General features: G+C 43.0%; 1 protein-coding gene across 3 annotated transcripts in view; it reads right to left on the bottom strand.

The window, feature by feature from the left end:
- Antxr2 (ANTXR cell adhesion molecule 2) overlaps window positions 1-11,248 on the bottom strand; it is a 119,029-nt gene extending 107,781 nt beyond the window's left edge. The window contains exons 1-3 of one of the 3 annotated variants that reach the window (XM_038331500.1): window positions 10,424-11,248; window positions 9,697-9,768; window positions 7,667-7,738 (exon numbers count right to left, since the gene is read on the bottom strand). In XM_038331500.1, coding sequence (XP_038187428.1) covers window positions 7,667-7,738; window positions 9,697-9,768; window positions 10,424-10,575 — 296 coding nt within the window. In that variant the 5' untranslated portion in view covers window positions 10,576-11,248. Of the gene's footprint in view, window positions 1-7,666; window positions 7,739-9,696; window positions 9,769-10,336; window positions 10,360-10,382; window positions 10,401-10,423 lie in introns of those variants that run through there. The other 2 variants (XM_038331507.1, XM_038331516.1) reach the window with 2 other exon arrangements.
- Window positions 11,249-16,307: the final 5,059 nt, after the last annotated feature.

Raw genomic sequence — 16,307 nt, 5'->3', positions numbered from 1 at the left:
AGCAAGCACTTTGTCGAGAGACGCTGTGGGTGGAAGGGAGTTCTATTTTTAAACCTCCCAACCCCAACTATGGACACTTTTACTCAACACTGCTTGAAATCATAGAAGTAGCTCCTTCAACATGGCTCCATCCTGCTCTCATCGCCAGGTAGCCGAGAGAAGTCACCTGATGTCTCCAGTAAGCTTGCTGCAAACCTCTTAACAACACCCAGGCTTGAGCGCTGTTTACACAGACTTTTGTTTTCAACGTCCTACCGAACTTTCCACAACCACTCGCCAGGTCAACCTCTGCTTCTGCTTCCAGCAATGACATGCATGTGTGCTGTCCTTCCCCGCCCTGGCTGTCAGTCTTCCTTCCCAAGAACTTTCATCTCCTACTCCTGTCACCTTTCCCTGGTTTGTTTTCTAATGCTGCATTTAAAACTACCCCCCAAATCAGTAACGTCAAGATACTATCACTTCTCACCATGCTCACGTGTGGCCACTGAGGAAGCTAAGTAGTAGGGTTGAGATAGCCTAGCTCACAGGGTTGGCAAAGAGGAACTAATGGTGATACTGGCCCTGAGCTCAGCTGGGCCTGGGCCTGGTTCTACTCCTCATGGGTAGGCTGGGCTTCGCTCCAGCACAGCAGTCTCTGGGTCATCACAGTTTTACACAATGAATGTTTCCCAAGAAAGGGGAAGCTTCAATGACTTGTTAGGTCCTGGGCCTGAAACTGGAGCTGACAGCATTTCATACTCATGTCAGCTGAAGGCAATGGTCAGCCAGGCCCAGGCCCTACGTAGATTTTAAAAAATCCATGTGAACATGTGGGTGTGTTACAATCTATCATCTTAGGATATGGCAGGCTGTCACTATTGCTTACTTAGAATATCATTCTAAGGCCTACATTTGTGGTACACAATCTAGACCAATAAATCCGGAGGCGTGGTTTTGGATCTGAAAACCTCAGCTCACCAAGTTCCCTGTTACTCTGTTTTAATAAAAGTTTTCTCCGGCTGGGCGGCGGTGGCGCACGCCTTTAATCCCAGCACTCGGGAGGCAGAGGCAGGCGGATCTCTGTGAGTTCGAGACCAGCCTGGTCTACAAGAGCTAGTTCCAGGACAGGCTCCAAAGCCACAGAGAAGCCCTGTCTCGAAAAACCAAAAAAAAAAAAAAAAAAAAAAAGTTTTCTCTGATTTAGTCTGCATTTTCTAGTTCTCTGGCCTTGAAGTTCATCCCGGCTACATTTTATCATATTATCACTTCTTTTCTTCACTCACTCCCCTACCCATTTGACCACTTTTGTGTTTTTAGGTTTGTCTCCAGGCATAAATTAAAGTGTACTTAATTCCCTACGACAAGTTTATAAAGCAAAGTAGCTATTAGTATATCCATCCTCAGAACCCAGCAACTGCCATGACCAGATCCACACAAAGGGCAAATATGTGGCCAAAGCAGACTTTTCTAAACACATTTCCCCAGTAGAATTTAAAAGAGAAAACCAAGAAGCCAAGTATGGTCACTTTATTTCCCCAGTTCACTGGTCTGTAAGAGCAGGGTAGTGCCAAAGATGACGCTGCCTTCAGACTATGACAGATTCAGATTCATTTGAGAGTTACACAAGTGAAACCCAGGCCAGCCTCGGTCAGCACAGTGCAGCACTGAAGTGCTCATGCTTGGTGGCATGCCAGGGTGAGTCTGCCTGCTGGCCTCAGCTTCTGTGAGCAGGACCACTTGAAATCTTTGACCTTCAGTTAGTAACCTGGCACAAAATGAAACGGGGATGACCTTCAACTCCAGGTCCACCTGAGCCCCCTTCCTCACTAACTATTAAAGCAGAAAGAAAAAGAAAACAACTATGGAAATACACAGGGGAAATAATGATTCATAATTACTGTCAGGTGGTAGAAACAAAAAGAGAAAACAGACAATCACAAACATTTCTGTGTACCCAGTGAAGGCTAAATCCTTAAACGGTCCTTCCGAAGACTGTGCTCAGTCAGCTCATTATTGCTCTATGGTGGGACAGTCAGGTTTTCTATGTAGCTATGGACTTGGGCTCAGGAAGTTAAGTAACACCCAATGTCATGCAGATACTATGGCGATCCTGTGTCCACTTGACCCAAAATGAATCTTCCAATGAAATGTGTTCGTTATCTCAATGCTTCTCTTCAGTCCCTTAATTCTATTCTGATTCTGCAATCTGGGACTACAGAAGTCAGTACAGTTTCTTTAATTCAAAAATTTGAAAAGCTTTTCTGCACACATATTCCTGCTAAATACATGAAGCTCAAAATTTTAATGACTCTCCTCATAGTCAATCTCCTGCCTATAGCAGTTCCGTTAACAGTTTATTATCTTCCAGCCTTTTACTCCATGTATTTTTGAACACATACAATACATAAAAATATTCTGCTTCATTTTTCTTTTACAATAAAAATTAATATTAACTGTTCTAAAACTTAGCTTTTCATATACTATACCTTATACATACTATATCAATATTTTGATCTACTCAATGATAATGACTACATAGTATTTCATCCTATGTATATATGGTAACTATTAAAATATCATCAATTGATGAGCACATAGGTTGGATATAGTTTCTCATTATTACAAATAATTATTTAGTTCTGATTTTGTGCCTATCTGTCTTTGCTGGGTCGGTGCAAAAAGTGGAATTTTTTATTTGAAACTTTACTTTTAGAGATACTGACAATTTCTGCAAAAATGACGTCCTAACTTATGAGTTACCAACTATGTGTTAAGAACAACTTCCCCACAAGTAAATATTTAATTCTGCTTTTAAGGAATTAGAAAAAAAACTCACTGAAATAATGAGACTATTGTATAAACTTAACTAAATGACCTCTATCGTTTCTACAGGTTTGCTTAAGGACAATTTTCCTAAGTCATCTTGTGCTCAAACTCTAAAGACCAGTTGGGGTAGACAAGACTTTCTTAATTTGAGGCAAATGTAGATATTAAAAAGGAAGGTAAGAGCATTTACATTTCTTGTGTAAGACAGGAATGGGAAATGTAGCGGATAGAAGTCAGTATTTACATTATACTGGTTTTATTTATATTTATATTTATATTTATATAAGTATAGGCATAATTGGCCTATACTTTACTATAGTGGCTCTAAGCTATTAACTAGGGCTCTGGCATCAGAAGAATTCTTAAACATATAATGTTTAAGAATCATTAAACATAGATTTGTTGGGTTTCTACCCTGTAGTAGGCTCAGATCTAAGGCTGGGTATTCGAGTGAAGGAGACAAACCAGGACCCTGTACTTTCACGCTAGGCTCCGGGAGACACATACTCATTAATTAAATAATTAAATATTTTAAAAAGAATGATTTAACAGTGTTTTGGAGATACTGGGGAAGGGGAGGAATACCTTAGACTTGGAGACAAGGCAAAACTTCTCTTAAGTTACACGTGAGATGAGCTTTTATTTGATTGGTTGGTTTGAGGTTTTACTTGCTTGTCTTTTATTCATTTGTTTCAGATACTATACTCAAACCCAGGATCATACTCATGAATGCTCTACCATGGAGCTACAGTCCCAGCCCAGGGAAGGAAGGCGACAAGAACAAGACCTCAGAGAAGACCTGGATTAGAGAAGGGAGACGGGGACTAATGTGCAAATAAGCTTGGCTTGTTTGTGGAATGAGAAGTGGAACCTGGAGTGCAAGGGGATGACGGTGATGGGAGGAGGACCATGGAGCCCAAGGGGATGACGGTGATGGGAGGAGGACCATGGAGTGCAAAGGGATGACAGGGATGGGAAGAGGACCATGGAGCTCAAGGGGATGACGGTGATGGGAAGAGGACCATGGAGCTCAAGGGGATGACGGTGATGGGAAGAGGACCATGGAGCTCAAGGGGATGACGGTGATGGGAAGAGGACCATGGAGCCCAAGGGGATGACAGTGATGGGAAGAGGACCATGGAGCTCAAGGGGATGATGTAGACGGGAAAAGGATAATAGAATTCAAGGGAGAATGGCAGAGGGGAGGAGCAGGGGTCAGTTGGTTTAGACAACACTTGGAGACATTTATTTCTACTCTAGATCATTAGACTGTTTTAGGCATGAGAATGAGAGATCTACTCAAACATTAAAGAGCCATGTGGTTAGTACACTGCTTGGTACATACTACTGGGAACCCTTAGACAAGATACATGACCCATCTTAAAGTACACAACACCTATTACTTGGAATTAACAGAATCTATTCAGAGAAAGCACTTTAAAGACTATCTGGCACATAAGAATTGCTCAACAAATGCTTTCGTTAAAAACATTATCACAGAATTAAACAATGATGAGCAGAATTGGGTAAAAAAAATCACTATCCCCAGTTATGCAAAATAGTCACTAGTAATATCCTCAAAATTCATTCTGACTCCATATTCTGAGAGGCTACGTATTTACATGCTGAATACTGCCCCTCCCCTAACCTGCTAATAGAATTCTTGGTTATTTATGTGTATAGTCATGCCCTGACACAGACTCTCTGCCTCCCTCCCTCTCTCTCTCTCTCTCTCTCTCTCTCTCTCTCTCTCTCTCTCTCTCTCTCTCCCTCTCCCTCTCTCTCTCTCTCCCCCACCCTCTCTCCCTCCCTCCCTCCCTCCCTTCCTCCCTCCCTCCCTCCCTCCCTCCCTCCCTCTCTGTCTCTCTCCCCACACATAAACATTACATCACTAACTTTGTGGACTCCAAATCCCACATACAAAGCAGGCAGGCAGGAATATAAGTAAGTGAGTCAATGGCCTAGCAGGTACATGAAAAATAAAAGTCATGGGGACAAGAGAAAGGTGGGTGTGCTTCAGATTAAGATATTTAACGTGATGAAAATATTAAGCAATTTCCATAACACTGGACGTCATGCTAAAATCATAACAGAAGACACAGTCGTGGTGTCTGTGCTCATTACCTTCCCATCTTGCTTCATCTGTTTCGCAACCATGAAGAAAGATGAAAGAACTACTTCTTGTATTTGCCAAAGTACTGAAAACTATGAGTAACACAACCAAATTGTGAAACTCTCTGTGCTTTTCTTTCGCTTAACTGTTGCTTTTTAAATCATACACTTAGATCTATTTGTACATGTGCATGTGTGCACGCACACACACATGCGCACACCCACATACCCACATACATGCTTGGGAAAGTATATTAGCAGTGAGGATTACAGCTTCTAGGTTTTAATACTAAGATCCACATGAGTCTTGATAACAGTTCCCCACTGATCTCCCATCTCAACAAGAAAACTGTTTCTCTCAATTTAAAATTATGGAGTGATTCTATAGCCAAAGACAGAGAGTCATAGAAGGTTGATACCAAGTCAATTAATAGGACTAGAAATTGACAACTTAGTAAAAATTAGCCCCCTTATTGGAGATTGTTCTATGACACGTAAAGTATTGTTCTACCTATTGTCTTATTTAGATCTTCATAATAATGCTAGGAAAACATGGCAGACTGTAGAGCTGTGTTCTATAGACAGAAAAGCTGACACTGCGGAACGGAGCCATCTCATTCTGTGTGTGCACATGTGTGTGGAAGCCCGATGACAACCGTGGGTGGATTATTTCAGAAGCAAGCCACTGTTTTTCTTTTCGTTTTTTGTTTTGAGACAGGATCTCTTGTTGGTGAGAAGCTTGCTGATCAGGCTAGGCTTCCCTTGCTATCCAGCAAGTCCAGAGAATGCCCCGCTTCTGCCTCCCCACTGCTGGTACTAAGATGTGCACCACCATAGCCAGCAATTTTTTACACAGTATCTAGGGATGGAACTCAAGTCCTTGCGCTTACATGCATGCGTTTGACTGGATCCTTCCCAGATCAAAAACTCTTGTCTCATGAATACTAACTTATTCTCATAGTCATTACCTTCAGTTCTTGCAACTACCTTATAAGGTAGGGGTCACTTTTGTCCTCATTACCACCTTCGTGTAGGTGAGAAAAACTTAGTCACGAGGAACTTGGATTTAAGCAACTTATCTTTGGACACTCAACCAGTAATTGGGAGGGGCAGGACTCGAATTTACGTAGACTTAGTACAGTAACTGAAGTGTAGCATTTTTGACGCCTTTAAGAGTCTCTTCTTCTACCTCCTTCAGTTCCTCCTGCATTGGATTTCACCTCTGACAAAGTATGTACCTTGAGCTTAGATAAAAGATTCAAATCTCCGCCACACATTGTCTAAACATTACCAAGCCAGTGACTAAGCTTTATCTTCAGAGTGATGGAGGACCCATATGCAAAGTGCCTTGCAGAAACCCTGGCACAATGTATGTCGCTCTCAGTTGCTGAGTCCGCAACATGCTTGGTACTGTGCTAATATATACATATATATATATATATACTTATATATATGAATGTCATGAATACATGCTGGATCCAAACTTGACTCTTTGGAAATTAAACTGGTCAGTAGAAACATCTCCTGTTCATAAAACCAAAAATCTTTATAGCAGTGAGTTATAAGGAACTGCAATTGTTGAGAACCTTGTGTATCTCTTAACTTACAGAGGCAAAGTACTAATGAGGAGAGTAAAGTCCTAGGCTGAACTCACAACCTAGAGAGGGGTTTCCTCTCCAGGAAAAGGAAAAGTTAACACAAGAGCTACATGTAAACACACACACACACACACACACACATTATAATATATATTATTTTCCAAAGCAAGTCCATGAACTGTAAAGTTATCTCCTTCAATCCTTTATGCTTTTTTGATCTTTCAAAACTGAAAGCTCAAGATTATCTTAGTACATATTAACTGAGCTTTACAAAAATAAAAATTATTTTCACAATTAATTTTCAAAATCTACACATCCTTCAAGTCAAAAGCACAGCAACACCCTTGCTTAAAACTGTTAAGTCAGGAAGAAATAATTCCAAAATGATGTCACCTCATTCACTCATTCAGTAAGAATCCAAGGCCTTACTCCCTTTATGTTAGATGAAATGAAGCAGAACTGAAGAATAACATCCCATTTCTGACTACAGAATTCATGGTCTAGTAAGCACAAATAAACCCAGGAAAGGCAGCCATGATTTAGATATGTGAAGGACTACTTCCAGAGTGTCATGATTCATTTAAACCGCATAGAAATGGCCACTATAACACTGGACAGGGAAGCCACTCCTTTTCAGAGCACTGAGGGGTAGCAGCAGTGTGTGTGTGTGTGTGTGTGTGTGTGTGTGTGTGTGTGTGTGTGTGTGTGTGAAATAAAGTCAAATATGTTCAGCATCGCTGAACTTCAGGGAAGGACTGGAAATCTGGAATATCTACTGAACCTTATAAATTACCCAAATATATAACGACCTCTCCTCCTTCTTCAGATTCCTCTTTGACTCACACATTGCTTCTCCCTAACAAAAATGCACAGCTGCCCACAGTGAGAGGAAGAAAGGTGGGAAAGAGTGAGCACATAGCTGAGGCAGGCCCCCGGGCTCTATTCTGCATCGATATAAGCAATATTGATTTCCAGATGATCCACTCCATGTCTCTCATACTGCCCACCCCCTTCTATTACTGCAGAGCACTGAATCGCCCGTGTGTCCGCTTGCTCCCACTGAGAGGCCTGAATCACCACACGGCAATATCAATCATGCCTTTATGATTCATCTGGACTAAAAGCCTGAATTGAAATGATAATGCACTAACCTGTCTCCAGTTAATGGCAAAATAATGGTTGCTTGAGAAGAAAACACAATGAAGGACAATCTCATTTCAGGGCTGCAAAATAAGGAAAGAGGCAGTTAAAACATTTTTCAAAAGAAATATTGGTACAGTACCGAGGCCGAGCCAGGGAGTCAGCTCAAATGAGTCTCTCTCAACACTCCCCGCTTCCCTTAAATGGAACTCTCTGAGTAGATCCACTGACTCTGTTCAGCCTTGCTCTCTGAGTTGCATTTCTTTTTTATGTAATCAGTGCTTCTCAGCTCTCAAAACACTCCTCCATGACCCCCTGGGGCGTATGTCTAGAAAGAACATAACGGGAAGGATTCTAGGCTGCTGCAAAATCTTTTCTTAGAAAAATGTTTCTTCCTTAGATCTTCTACTTCATCTCTGTGCAGAAGGCCAGGCCCTTTGGGTAATTGATATGAACTCCTTAAAGCTGAAGAGAAGCCAGGCCTGACTTAAGTCATGATAAGAATTCAAACGAAACTCCTCCTAAAGCAAGGATACTTAAAGCATGAAGAAACCGTTGTTTTATTCGGCATTTTCAGTTTTCCGATCTGTCTTCTAGACTTCAGGTACACAGTCACTCCTGTTTCTAGAAAAGTGTATGCAAATACTGCTCAGCTCTGAAACTAAGATATGACGGGAAGCCAAAGGTCATACTTTTGAGCATTGTTGCCTGTCAGACATCATCTTTTATTCATTTCCTGAGACATTTAATTAGTAACTGAGTAAGTAAACTTGAGCCAGAGAACAGTGTACGCTATAGAAATCCAACTTGCAAACCAGATTCAATGAAAAAGAGCCCCGTAGTCTTCAGATGTTACACTGAGACGCTCCACTGCTTCTGATTAACACTGTGTGGCATTCCCAGCACACTCTAGGATTGAACTGGAAATTTATAAACAACTGCCCATTCCACTTTGACAATTGCAGATACAGGGTCTTGTTTATTATTCTTTCCTGGACTAGTTTACCTCAGAGGCTGCCCAGGAAGCAGAGTGCTCTCGTTGGCTCCTGATGCGGGAGACTGATGACTGAACATGGACAGGCATACATTTTTATAGGAATAGCTCCACTGCTTGCCAATAACCGAAAGCAGGGATTGCCGAGGCCTCTACAGATTGTTTGAAGTTACTTGCAACATGACTTTCAAAATGTTTTGATCATCCAAGCCTGTTTTACAGAAAACATTTGGGCTAACAAGACTGAAGGAGGCAATATTTAATGACACAGCTCCTATTCGTGTCCTTTCCATTATCCTGATAAACTTGCACTTCCTCCCGGCATTTTTTTTCCTTCTTCCAAAAAACCGAGGGGGAGCCACAAAAACATGGTTTCCAACGGTTATTTTTAAATAGGAGATGCCACTAATTCCTAGTTACTTCTAAATAAGAGACTAAGCTGGATTTCTTAGCAGTCTTGCTTTTTATAGACGAGGAAAACAGTGTTTGCTAGTGAAGCCTCCTGCATATATAGAACAGTTAAATTTTAAACCAGCCACACACCCACACATTGTGTAAACACGACTCGCTTCTTTAAACACACACACACACACACACACCACACGTGCTTTTTCTGTTGGTGGGTTATTAGCACATGTTCATTTAAAGTTTCCCAACACTTTTTCTCCTTTTAAATGTGGACGTTTATGGTGCTAAGGGTGTGGAATTGAAAATGTAGTATGGATCCTCTTAGAATAAAACTTATTTTTTTAATGCAATAAATTATGAGAAAGCATAAGTCAAACTCGAAACAGATGAAAACTAGGAAAGGAAAAGACATTAAGAGTTGCATTTGAAGATGTTTCCTCACGGCCTGGGCCAAGTTTCTGGGAGCCAGATGAAACGAACCTTCAAGGGACAGCTGAAAGACTCCACGGAACATGTGGACAAGGGCCACCTTGAGATGCTTAAAACTCAACATTTCAGGAAGGGTTTTCAGAACAGGGAGACCAGGCTTTTGATCAGTTTCCTCTCCAATACCAAGAAGAATGAAGTGGGGAGACATACCTCACAAACCTTTCTGTAAGCTGGTGGACAAAATTATAAATCTCAATCCAGTTATTCGCAACACTCCCGGACCTGAAAAAGAAGACAAACGGATCAGCAAAACATGGGGCTAAACTGTTAATGTTTCCTCAGCTCCCTAAAGCTCGGGGCGGGGTCCTGGCCCCTCTTCAAAGTGAAGTTCAGGTTCAGGTTCGGAGCTGAAACTTCACCATCTGGACTATATCCAAGAAGCCAAGACCACCACACTTCTCTGGGGGCGGCTCGCTTGTGAACTGTTGAGAGTGAGACCCGGCTTTTCAAAATAAAAGCACAAGCCCTCATTTCTGAGGAAATGCAAACCACATTGGGTATATTAAGGCTTTTTTCCTGGCTCTATGAAAGCACTGTGATCAGAACAAAATTAGGCAAACTTAAGAGAGTCTAAAGGGGTGTGGGCGAGTGTGATAGAGGCACCGAGGAGCTAAAAAAAAAAGTCCTGGGGGTGAAACATACTGCAGGTAACCACAGTCTCATTTCCCAAGAGACCCCACTGCTAAAGTAAGCAGCTCTCTGGAAAGCCTAGTGGTCCCTGGCTCCCACTACCCTCCCCAGCTCTTTGAAAGGAAGCAGTAACAGGGCACCCTAGGGAGAGTTCTCACACCCCTTCCCCAGAACCCAAAGACATTTCAGCTTCAGTCCCAGCTGACCCAGCGTTGCCCTCACAGGATGCCCTGACCCCTTCACTCACTTGTCCAGGACGAAGTACAGATCGAAGGCTTTTTTGCAAGAGGGCTGCTCCTGGGCTTGCAGCAACGACCCCGGACCGCCCACAGCCAGCAGCCACAGGCCAGGGAACAGCCAGCTCCCAGGGCTGCGCGCCCAGGACCGACCCGTCACCATCCTGGGGCCGGGGCCGGCAGCTCCTACTGGCTTACAGCCCCTTGGGCTCCGGTCTCTGGCCTCTGGGCTCTCGGGTCCGCAGAACTGAGATGCGAAGAGGCGGAGTCACCAAGGACTCACTCTGGGGTCAGAGGCTGAAAGGGACTGGGACGCTAGCTCCAGGCTCAGCGCCACCCGACAGCTGCCACCGAGAAGGGAGAGAGGGAGGTCCTGGGAGGACAAAGGGAGTCTCTGCGGCCGTCACAGCTGCCGCCGGAACTCTGGACAAATCCCAGTGGGAGCGCGGTCCAGTCCTCCCGCTCCGGATTCGGGAGAGTTGCTGCAGACAATAAGGCCTGAGGCGACAGCTCGCTGGATAAGTTCCTCGCGGCCTCGGGTCTGGTCTTTAGCGCCTACCCGGGGCCGGAAAGCTGACGTCTAGCTGCTGTGGTGAGCTGGGTACAGAGTCCGGGGGACCCCACTATCGCCGCGGGAACTCAGCCGAGTCCTCCCCTTCCGCCTCCCTTCCTCGGACCGCCCAACTCCTCGCGGCGCTTTACAACTTTCTTCCCGGCGCCAGACACCCGCCCCGAGCCACGGGGAGATCCTCTGCAGGCGGGGGATGCTGAGCGCCCGGGGGACCCCAGGACGCCCCAGGCCAGGGTGCGCAGACCGCTCTCGTGAGGCGGTGCGAGCCCGAGGGCGGGGCGCCGGGAGGAAGCCCGCGGAGCCACACAAGCACACTTGTGGGTTCGTGCTGAGCGGCGGATGACTAACGCCTGCCAGATTTCGGGAGAGGGAAGAGTTCAAAAAAACACAAATGTCCTCTAGAAACTAAACATACCCAACTCTCCCGCAAACCTGGGCCGGGCGGGTTTCCCCAGCTGTGCTGCCACAGCCCCCGCGTGGTTTTGAGACTCAGGACCAGCTGTCTCCTGGAAAGTGATGACCTTATGGCTCATCCCTCCTCACCCTTCACCCATCATACACGACGTAGTGACGCAGCACTTAGTGTTTAAGAGAGGGGACTTCCTCTTTTCTTTCCTTTAAAAAAAGGCATTCATTTGTTTCATTTTTATTAATTCTTTGAGAAGTTCATGCGGCGTATATTGATCGTATTTACTCCAACAACACCTCTCCTTAACTTCTCTTAGCTCGACCCTTACGTCCCTACACAGGCCCCTCAACTTTGTGTCTTTTTTTTTTTTCAAGAACCCATAGACTCCAATCTGAGCTGTCCTTATTTATAGTCCTGGGTGTGGGACCATCCACAGGAGTAGGTTTGACCTACCAAGAACTACATTCTTAAAGAAAACTCCAACCCCCAGAAGCCATTGATTGTGCATAGTTCCAGGGTTGCGGGTTGGGGACTCATGAACCCTTTCTCTTCCATGCTAAAATCATGGTGGGCTTGATCTTGTGCCGGTCTTATGCAGGCAGCCACAGCTGCTCTGAGTTCATGAGTACCGCAATCCTGCCGTGTCCAGGAGACAACACTTCCCTCTGGTCCTCCCTCACCTCTAGCTTTTCTGATCTTTTTGCTCACCCTCACTGGAAATCACCACCCTTTCAGGATTGTACCTGCGCATTGAGGAGGGGTGGGATTTGTGGCTGAGCATTCCACTGACATTTATGCTCTTCGCTTTGACCAGTTTTGAATTCTGCATTGACCCCTGCCCCTACTCAAAGAAACATCTCAGAGGAGGTCTACGCACTGCATAGCTCTCTGAGGAGAATTTAAAAGAAAGTTTGCTTTATTGTCCTTTAGTCTCTTCAGAGGAGTAAGTTGCACAGCGGGAGAGTTCTCAGAAAGGCGTACAGTATCAGATATGTTTCTTTCTGTAGAGTGGGCCTTAAAACCAATCAGAAAATGGTTGTTATTGTAGGCATGGGTGTATCTTGCCTTGCTAGCCATTGCGATTTTTAGACTTCATGGGTAGGTAGAGCTATTGATTGCTTTTCTCCCCTGGAAGCTCACATAATAATTTCTAAGACTGTGAGAACTAGGTTTCAGGGAGACTCCAGGTCAATTCCAACTAGATTCCTCAGTGTTCAAAATGTGTGGTGTCTTCAGCAGTGGAATCTTAACATCAAGTTCCAGTAGGCAACCAAGAGCATTGGCATTGGTATTGATTCAGGGGCCTTTGGGACACCTCTGAGCAATAACTTAAAGGGAGGTTATTCCACACCTGGCATCTCACCCAGCCAAGAAAAGCAGGGGGCAGTGATCGCTAGTAACGGGAAACTATACCTCAAAATGTTTTGTCCCGTTCTCATTGAGCTCCAAAGATCAAGAATCTCACCTTGAAAGTGCTAAATAGTTGAGGAGATACATATGGACAACTTGTAAGCACTGAACAATGTGTATATTAATGGGCACAATTTTGTGTTTACGTGTGGATCAAAACCAAATTTAATTAATAGCAATAAGGCTTTATTTGGGGTGAGTTAGTCTGCTCTTGCCAAAGTCCTACAGGAGCTTAGTTAGGTGTGTGTGTGCAAATTTATACTTACTGACCCTGAGCTCTTGCTCCTCTCTCCCTCCCCTTCCCTCTCCATCACACCCACTGTGACTTCCACACTTGCATTTGTCAAAGTAGCTCTTAGAGCTTTCAGTGTTGCTGCTACACAGTGACTGACTAATATGAGGTACCACCTCCTCTTTCACAATTTAACAATTTCAGTGCTTTATTATGAGAGGTTCCCGAGGTGCTGATAGACAGCTCTTTTGCATGTTTTGTTTGTCACTACCTATACTTAATTTTTTATTTATGATAGTTTTGATTTATAGCCAGATATGTCAATGTCAGCTCTTTGAGGATAGGAGACAGTCACTTTAAGGAATATTTATTGAGGACCTATGATGTCCTAGGAACTGTTGGGCTAATGCACAGAATTCTGATAGCAAATGTCTTTTGTGAGATTTGCAGTTGAGTCTCCATTTTCAATTTTAATTTGAATCAAAAGAGAATTACACTTTAAGTACCTTTACCAACAAAAACCATACCAGTATATACAACCTAATAAAATCTGAGGTGCATGATGTGTGGCAAAAACTGTGAAAGTGGTTGCTTCAAGAAGCAATTTGAAAAGGTGTGGTACAGGATACTACCCTTGATAGGGAACTTTAACTTTTGTTAATTGGCTTCTTTTGTCCCTAGCTTCTTGATTCATTGCTTGTTCATCTTGTGGATTTCGCAAACTGGACAAACAATCTGTCTTCTTTTATACAGAAATTATAGTAAAAATACATGTTATGTACTCAACATTTCCTTGATTGCAAGGCCAGTAGAAGTAATTGGTATACTAAAGCATGTCTCTCATGGTTTCTTGGTTGGTTTGTGTAGGTGATGAACTCAGCATGGTTCTAGAAGTCTTGCATGTTCCTCACTTGCTCATGTAAGATCTACAGCAAACCAGGAAATGACCTCACACAGCCCATATCAAAAGTTAATCAAATCACTTTCATGTAATAAATATTTGTAGGCAAGTCTTTGGTTATTAGGGTAACCAGCTGTCCTGATGTGCTGCCGACTGTGGGGGAGAACAGGGACATGGGGTAGAGCTAAAACTAGGTCAATACCTCCCTGGGAGTGTCCCTGGCAAAGGCTGCTGCAGGCCATGCTTTTCATAAGCAATAATGAAGGAGGATGAAATCCAGAACACACTTGGGAATCTCTCCAGGCCATGTAGGGCTAAGACAGCAGCAGCACTTCTCTCCTCTGTCCCTGTCCAAACTAACTTTCCTTTCTCCCTAAGAATGGGAAAAGGAGCTCAGAATCTCAGGAACTGAGCTGGGAGCAGAGGAAGGGAAGGAAGGAGGAAGAGATGAATATACATATGTATGTAGGTAGGTAGGTACGTATGTATGTATATAAAGAAGGAAACTAATTAGAATAAATTCATATAACGAACTAAAAATGGATCATCTATCTAATTATTTGAGTTTATATATGAAAAAAATAAATCTGGTGACAAACTTAAAGTTTGAATATATCAACTTATTATAGAAAAGCATAAATAAACCCAAAAACATTAAACCTCAATTAAATAAAGCTAGAATAATAGAATAATGTGAGTTTATGTCTGGTGCTTATTGGTTTTTACTGGACTCTTACTATAGATCATTTCTACTGCCTACAGGTCTGCTATGGACTCATATTTCATCTTATATAATTATTTATGAACTGATCTTTGGTAACTGATGTTTATTGATACTTAAGAGATGGGTCAGTAGTGAAGAGCATAGACTCCACTTGCAAGGAACTGGATTTCAGTTCCTAGCACCTAGATAAGGAGGCCCACAACTTCCGGCAGCAAAGCTGCAAGGTATCCAAGGTCTTCTTCCTGCACCTGTGAGCAACCTGCACATGCACGTAACCACACACAAAACTCATATGTACACATAATTTAGAAATAAATTAAAATACTACATATTCTGGTCTCAAGAAATGTGCATAAAAATTTAATTTGTTTCTGTTTTCCTTTCACCAACAAATAATAAGCTAACAAGAAAATAAGTGACAATAATGGAAACCTTTTTCAAACACTTTTTAGGTCTAAAAATTCAAAATGTATATCACTTACCAGTAGGCTTCTTTGCCTGACATCCATAATGATAGAAATGACTCTTTTGGATGTCTAGAATCTAGAAGTGATTCATATACATGTCACATGGGAAGTGATTCATTATATAGTATCTAAAGTGATTCAGAGGAGGAAGATAAATCTTTGCTACCTACAGGTGACAAAGCCTATTTCAGCTTTTATCAGGCATGGTCATAAAAGAACTAAATTCCCCTTATGTCTGAACTAGTTCCTGAGAGCAGTGTTGGGAGTTGTCCTTACCTGAAAGTTCTGTGTGTCTGACAACAAAGCATTTAAGGTGTATTAGAAGAGGATTCTCAACATCAACATTTGAAAATAGATGCTTAAAACCCAGGTTCCTCTGCTTCTGTTTCCACCAGTAGCTAGATAAAGGTTCTATGGTGATATTTATGATATTCATCAGTCTGAATATAGGGCAAGGCAAATTCGGGCACCCTCCTCTATTACTTAGGGTCTTAGCTGAGGTCATCCTTGTGGATTCCTGGGAATTTCTCCAGAGTAGGTTTCTTGCTAACCCCATAATGGCTCCCTCAATCAAGATATCTCTTTCCTTGATCTCATCTCTGTCCTTCCTCCATCTCAACTATACCATTCCCTCAAGTTCTCCTCACCCCTCCCCTTCTCCTCTCCTCTTCTCCTTTGATCTTCCCTTTCTCCCCAACCCCATGTTCCCAATTTTATCAGGCGATCTTGTCTATTTCAACTTTCCAGGTGGATCTATGTATGTTTATCTTAGGGTTTATCCTGTTACTTAGCTTCTCCAGGATCATGATAAGCTCAATATTATTTATTTATAGCTAGTATCCACTTATGAGTGAGTACATACAATATTCATCGTTTTGGGTCTGGTTTACCTCACTTGAGATAGTGTTTTCTGCTATATCAGAGCACTGGACTAAGCTCTAAAAGTCCAGTTAAGAGTGGGAGAAGTTAGAATATGAACAAAAAGGTCAAGATCATGATAGGTACACCCACTGAAATAGCTCACCAACACCAGCTAGACTGGGAAGGAACAAGCACAGGACCAAACTAGTCCCTCTGAATGTGGTTGACAGTTGTATGACTGGGGCATACTGAAGGGCTACTGGCAGTGGCACCAGGATTTATCCTTACTGCTCGTATGGGCAACCTATTCTCTTTGGAGG

This window comes from Arvicola amphibius, chromosome 1, assembly GCF_903992535.2.
Source record: "Arvicola amphibius chromosome 1, mArvAmp1.2, whole genome shotgun sequence".
NCBI lineage: Eukaryota > Metazoa > Chordata > Mammalia > Rodentia > Cricetidae > Arvicola > Arvicola amphibius.
Note: the sequence above shows the minus strand (reverse complement) of the source record. Positions and strands in the feature narration are given on the sequence as shown.